The sequence below is a fragment of the Aplysia californica genome, unplaced genomic scaffold (genome assembly GCF_000002075.1).
Source record: "Aplysia californica isolate F4 #8 unplaced genomic scaffold, AplCal3.0 scaffold00258, whole genome shotgun sequence".
In the NCBI taxonomy this organism is placed as follows: domain Eukaryota; kingdom Metazoa; phylum Mollusca; class Gastropoda; order Aplysiida; family Aplysiidae; genus Aplysia; species Aplysia californica.
In genome coordinates, this window is record NW_004797528.1 from 395,340 (window position 1) to 402,620 (window position 7,281).

Below are 7,281 nucleotides of genomic sequence, written 5' to 3' on the forward strand. Positions count from 1 at the left end.
CTCTCTCTCTTTCTCTCTCTCCCACCTACCCCACCCCACCCCTCCCTCCGTTCCCTCCTTTCTCTCCACTTTGCTACGCTAATATATTAGGCTCCTCAATTTGAATATTTCCACCACCTGTTTAACAGTGCGAAGTTAGAGCACTCGAGACCTTACCTAGTCTCGCTATGAGGATTACTGCGTGTTTTCGAATTCGTTGTTGGTACTTACTGTTTTGGCTAATCTAGTTTTGGTGTTTTGTGATATTTCTTCTTTGGGAAAAGATCTTTCTACTAGATTTCTCTGGTTTTTGGTGTTTGTGTTTGTGACCTTCAGACTGCGGAAGTGGTGTGTGAGTGTTGATGATGATGATGATGATGGCTGCGAAGTTGTCCGATTTGACGGGGAGTCAATTCAGTTGCGCGTTCTGGCCTGTGGCTTCGGCGTTTGTGTGACGGGCGTAGTGTGTGGAGATATTGTGCAGACTTTGTGTGAACAACGAAAGCAACAACAACAACAACAACAACAACAACAACAATAGCAACAACAACAACAACAACTGCAGCATCAGTACTAGCCATACATTAACAGGGACGACAACGACAACAACAACAACAACAACAACAACAACAATAACAGCAGCAGAACAACAACAACAACAGCAGCAGCAGTAGCATTAGCAACAATAACAGTAATAACAGGAACAACAACAACAACTGCAGTATCAACAGTAGCAATATGTAATCATCTTCAGCAGTAACAACAACCGCAACAATAAACAACAACAACAACAAGAACAACAACAATAACAACAACAACAACAACAACAACAACAGCAGCAGCAGCAACAACTGCAACAACAGCAGCACCAAAACAACAATAACAACAATAACAACAATAACAACGACCAAACAAACAACCAACCAACTAACCAACCAACCAACCGACCGACCAACCGAGCGTTTAATTTATACAAAATAGAGTCTAAAAGCTAGAATTTAAAGACTAAAATTATATAGCCAGACCACAGCTGTGTCCAATAGTGTCCATACATAAAAGTCCATACATAAACTGTACATCAAACGTCCATTCACTCACTGTTGGGGACATCGACATCTTTCAAAACAGTAGTGTTATGAATAAATAAATATAAGCCAATAGTAAATAAGCTTTCCAGTCGGGGAAACGTTTGTTCTTATCTCAGCATGATGCAGTACGAAATAATGGGATAATGGAGGCGACAAGTTCACCAAGAAAAGAAAAACGGAGTTAAACGTCTCTTAGATAATAATGAAGTGGGTTTGTTTGTTTATTAGTTTGTTTGTTTGTTTTTGTTGTTGTTGGTTGTTTGGTTGGGTTGGGGGGGTTGTTTTGGGTTGGGGGGGTGTTGATTGATCTTCTGTTTGTTGGTCCATCTCTTTAACACAAACAAATGTGTCTGTCTGTGAGTGTGTCTTTCAGGCAGTTCGTGGTTTCACTGCAGAGCAGACCAACAAAGCTCTGATTACCCATAGAAATGTCTGATTGTGTATGTGCCTGTCGGACAATTCCTGGGTCACCTGACCTGAAGTAGTTGGTTCTGTCCCACATTGTCAAAAATGCACACATGGTTGGTTGGCGGGTGCTCTAATGTGGTTTGCTCCTTTTTTTCCTGTGAAACATCTATTGTCCTTATCTCTTCTTTTTTTTGTGTTACTCTGTTGTAAAATGAAAATCCTTCATAATCTTCTACTTGTATATGATAATCTTGTGTTGCAAGTGCAGTAAAACTCCTACTAAATCTTTTTAAAATGCAGACATACAAACACGGCTCTGATCACCTAACCGTCTGTCTGTGTGTGTCAGAGGTGGCGTCGGTAGCCTAGTGGTTTGGCTACCGGACTCTTAATTGTAAGATTGCGGGTTCGGGGGTTTGAGCTTCAGCTCCTTTTCTTGGGAAAGGCACTGTACAAAAATTTCCTACTTGGCTCTGTCCTTTTGGAGGAGGTGGACAATAGACTCGGAGGTCCCGCCTCGTATGTAACTTAACAGTGTTGATAAAGATGTTAAACTTATACCATGTGGGTGGTTGGCGGGTGCTCTCATGAGGTTTGCTTCTTCTTTCCTATCAGACATCTATCGTTCTTATCTCCCCTCCTTCTTTTTTATGTTTGTTACTCTCTTGTAACACCTCTAATCTTCTGGCGCTCATATGACCTTTGCAGTTGCGAGCGCCGTTAAATGTCTACTAAAACAAAACTTGTGCAATTTCGTCTATTTTTTAAAAAAATTTTTGTCTGTCAGACAGTTCCCGGGTCGTCTGAAGGATCTGATGCTGTCCCACATCCTGGTGCTATGCCTCAAGCTGAGCAGCTTCCAGGTCAACTTGAACACGTTACTGGCCGACCTTAACGTTGCAAGAAAGAGGTCAGTACCCTGGGCTTTCAGTTAAAACCCACTTGTCTGAAAAATGGAAAAGCTGCTATGGCTTGTTCACTTTCGTCTGACCATGGAACAAGTTAAAATGAAATCGCTCTGTTTAATATTCTCAGATCTTTGCGTGCGCATGTAAAAGTTGGATGACGAACAGAATCTAAAAACTGATTTATAATGTAAACTAAGGTTCCAACGCGCTTTTTTTAACGTGTTAGCCAAAACAGGTAAAAAAAATAACAGAGGATCTTCTGCATACCCCTTAAGCATTGAAAAGTTTATATGTTTTCCTCAGCACTACTCTTTAATACAAACTTAAGTCCACCAGATGGGGTAGTAGTTTTCAAGACTCCTGTGGAGACGTCTAGACAGCCGTGGGAGGAAATCTACAAGCTAACACTGAAATGTGGGAGCAAGGGTGGTGTCGTCTCAAAATGAGCAATTTGTAGGCAAGGTTACTATAAGTCATTCATTTTATTAGGTACCAGAAACTAAATTTTCAAACTAACTGTATGCCAAATGTATCTGTTCCATTTGAAAGGCCTATATCCGCTGAGCATTTTGGTACCATTCTTTAACCTCTCCGTCAATTTTTAAGAAAGTTGTAGTTGTTTAAAATTTGATCAAATTTGTTAAAGTCAGTCACTGGCTGCAACCCCATGTTTGACAGACAATAAAAAAAGTACCAAGTGCACTAAACATCTCCACATTAACAGAGTACAATCACTATAACAAATATATGGAGCCTAATTTTTTTCAAGACTGAGATCTTTACAAATCAGTATTTTATCGCCTCAAACACGATGATCTGTCGTTATTTCGACAAAAACACTGAGCGTTGACCCGGCGGCGCGCACCGGCCCCTGCGGCGAGCGAGTCGGCTCTATACTGTAGTGTACCCCGCGTGCGGGGTCACATGCTTTCCGAGTCTCGCGGAAGGATTGATGAAAAATAATTCCAAGTTAATAACTTTATTCTAATAGAAAATGAACTGATCTTTTAATTGATACCAGTTATAAGTCGGTATTATACATATTTTGTGTAAAAAGGGATCTTTAAACATTTTGACCGTATTTTTAAAAGCTTTCTATAAAGACGCCAAAGGCTTAACTTATATCACGGGAAAGCCCGTTTAAAGCTCTGTAGTTCTCCGCCAATGAAAAGACGGTATTTAATCATCCCTCGTTCCGCGAAGCATTTGAATGCACGCGTGTCAATTTTTCAACCGGCCGACCTCGCATTCCGACCGCGAGGGGCTTCGCTTTCGTCGGCGATTCTCCAGCTCCTAATAATCGGACATATAAACAACTTACACCATTGTAACGAGGAAAAGCTGAACTTTTACAAGGTGTACGGCATTTGGTGTTTTACAGCGAAAGAGCAAAGAAACAGCGATCGGAATTACCCCGATTTTACCGATACCACGCGGTCGGAAGGCTGCGAATGCCCGCGAGGCTGTGTTTACGCTACCTAATTTTATTGATCCTGTGTTTACATCCAAAGAGCTGTTTTTAACCTAAACTTACATTACCTTGCTCCAGGTGGGATCACATCAAACTGTGAACTTTTCCCTGCCCATTGCAGCAGTTTTCTCTATTCCCGAATTTCCGAGACAGGCAATTTTAATTGGTGTAGTCACAATGTAATGGTGCTTAGCGAAAAAGGCGGGGGAACTCGGTCAGAGATGGAAAGCTATAAATTTGCGACAGGTAAACTGGAGGGGCAACTGGATAAGCATAGGTCTTGAGACTTACGAGTGGATAATAAGTGAAAATGGCACACCTTCTGCCACTATGCTCTATGATAGGTCAAGGTTAACCAGTCTTTGCTCGCCATATGTCATAAACCCACCCAGGGGTCAAGTCAGTTCATTTTAGAGGGGAGGGAGACCATTTTACCTATTGTGAGGCTTCACATGAGTCACCATAGATTCTTTCCCTGGGTTCGTCGGCTAAGATCCCGCATTTTCCTTGCTCCCAAGCACCGGGATCTTAGGCGGAGACTACTGTACAAACTTGGCACGTCTATTTGCATAGGGCTAAAATCCTTAAAGTAACTTTTTGTCAGCTCGTCTCACAAATATTCTTTGCTTCCTCTTGGGATATTACAGTACATTTAATACAGTGAAACACTGATATAAAGAATATGCCTGGGCAGTAAAAATAGTTCTTTATTTCAGTCAACATTCACACACAAACTACTTTTTCTCACATAGTCCTTTTCAGTCACTGATATAAAGATATATGCCTGGGCAGTAAAAATAGTTCTTTATTTCAGTCAACATTCACACACAAACTACTTTTTCTCACATAGTCCTTTTCAGTCATAGTAGTAATAGGTATAGTATACAGGGTACATGTACAGTAATATTTCTTCCCAAGAGAATGAAAAAAGGGAGTTATATATGTTTGCTGCTTCTCCGTTTCTCCTTTTTGGCTGTCCCCAAAAATTTTTTTAAAAAGTGCTCCCCCTATTGACTACGAAATATTTTCAATTTCTCCTCACTTTGCTTTGCCTCCGCAAAGCTCACTCTTACAGTTATCTGCTCATGGTCTTCAGTTTGTTTGAGAAGTAGAAGCTTCCTTCACTTACTCCACAATTTCGGCATTGAAAAGCACTGCTGATGTTTGCACATTTAGTGTCTATGTCTGTGAAGGCAGACTCGCGTGGCAGTTGGGCAACTCTTGGTTTGGTCAACTCATAGAGGTGGGCTGGTTCATTACTTCAGTCGTAAATATGAAGGAAAAAAGACTTGTTGGGCTAGAAATTTGGTTCGCTACAGCCTTCAGTTGTTTATCGTATGACCATTAATGCGTCAAAATATGATTGACACAAAGACAAGAGAGAAAAAAAAACAGGGTAAAGAAATGTGTTCTTTATTTCCGTCAGTTCTTTACACGTGTATTCTTTATAGGTGTGCTCTACTGTATTATTGTCTGACTGTTGTGTCCTCTCTCTCCAGACTGATCACCCACAGCACAATCCTAGGCTGTACTGTGAAAAGTGCCAAAAACCCTGCCGGTGCGATGGAGGGTATGAGCTACATCGCCTCTCTCAGCATCCCACTTAAGTTTCCCGAACTGAAGATGCACTCGAAGAAGTCACGCTTTATGTAACCTGCCTGATTATGATGAATGTCTGTTGAAATAAAATGTAGCCTACTTTTGTAATGGGGGAAAATGTTGAGAGAGATGGTTGTTTGAAGTATGTCTTCCATGTGCATGTAAAGTAACTGTGGGCATGGTTGTTGATTCTTGTTGCTGAATGCAAGAATTATAATAAAGAGTAGAAATTAAATTGTTGAGAAAAGCGTGCTTTTTTTTGTGTTGCTTTTTTTAAGTTAGTTTGTGTTGAGGGGGGGGGGGGATGGTTCTGTAAGGCCAAGCAGGTAACACTCGGGTAGTATAGACTGTGAAGTGCATAGAGCTTGCTGTTGAGCGGGGATTTGCACTGTACAAATGCTATCGATTTATCTATAATCATTATATACCGTGGAGTTTGCTGAAACCAAAATCTGCAGGACTGTATGTTTGAGTAAAGAGAAGCACATCAACACAACCATGATCGTTCAGTGCGAGGAAAAATTAAGACAAGAGGGAAAGTAAAGAAGGACCTACCAGTGGCGCCCTACACCCACCGCTGCGGGACCATGTTTTTTAAGTTTAATGCCTTCGTTGTAGACACAAACAAGAGGACTTCAATCCCTTCATGGTATTTTATCTTTATCAAGTACAGTGGAAACCATAATATTACAGGCCCGGTAATAACAGGGATTTTTTAAATCCCCGTTTTTTCCTACTCTTTGTCTTTATTAAAAGTTATCGGCAATAACAGGGCCTCATCGCAGCCCAACCGGTTATAGCAGGGACAAAGGCTCGTTACAATGTGTAAAAAGTAAGAGAGAGAGAGAGAGAGAGTAGCGCAGTGATGGAGCAAGCCCACGCAAGCCATGCAACTGCAAGCACACGCAGCATGTGAAGCGAGAGAGGGCTGCGGTGTGCTGCAGACCTCGATCTAGCCAGAAACCTAGCAACACAGGCGCGTAATGTGTCACCAACGATGTCAAGCGCACAAGAAAATGCCTTTCAATTAACAAAAAAATACTAAATAATCCAGGCTGTTGACGAAAAGCAAGCTCCACAGGACATTTTCTCTACTCCCACCATCCCTGTTATATCAGGTTTCCACTGTGTGTCTTTGTTATTTGGCCACTTTTAAGCATGGGGGGGCAATCCCGAAAAATGCTTTTTTGAAAAAAATGAAACGTAAAAGTTTTTGGACCCTTGTTCAGTTTCTTTAAATGGCAAGGAGAGTTTTCTCTATAACCAAACAAATATACACACCAATGAAACCAAACTAGGTCAAGACGTCTGGAAAAGCCCTGAAATGCGGGTATTAAGCCAGCTTGTCCTTAAAAGCGACCATTTTGCTCCTGCGTAGTGTCCCACATTACTGGGTTACAGTGGGTTGTTGGCAACATGATCGCCATTGCCTAGTGGGACTTTTTTAGGTGGAGATATACATGTTTCAAAGCACTTGCAACACAATAAGGTCATATAATAAAAGGACCAAAGATTAGAAATGTTACAAGAGAGTAAGAAACACACAAAAAAGAGATGACAGATGTTTGATAGGAAAGGAGGAGGAGCATGCATCCTCCAACCACCCATGAATGATTTCTGGTGCAAGTACATTTTAAAGGCTTTGGCCCCAAGCAGTTAATTTACAAGGTGTAAGGCAGATTCAGGACACCCATAGATTCAAACCCCAAGTCTTCAGGCAATGGCCAAATAGTTCACCAACGAGGCCTCATCGCATTGTAACAATGGGGGGGGGGGGGGGGGTGTACAAGAAGGAGAAAATGTGATAACACTAACACACTACTCTCAG

The 7,281-nt window shown here is 41.5% G+C and overlaps 1 protein-coding gene across 1 annotated transcript in view; it reads left to right on the top strand.

Annotated features, from left to right (window-relative positions):
• LOC101856349 (DNA-directed RNA polymerase I subunit RPA49) overlaps nt 1-5,703 on the top strand; it is a 25,906-nt gene extending 20,203 nt beyond the window's left edge. The window contains exons 11-12 of the mRNA XM_005100727.3: nt 2,263-2,385; nt 5,354-5,703. Of these exons, the coding sequence (XP_005100784.1) occupies nt 2,263-2,385; nt 5,354-5,507 (277 nt within the window). The 3' untranslated portion in view covers nt 5,508-5,703. The remainder of the gene's footprint in view (nt 1-2,262; nt 2,386-5,353) is intronic.
• The last annotated feature ends 1,578 nt before the right edge of the window (nt 5,704-7,281 follow it).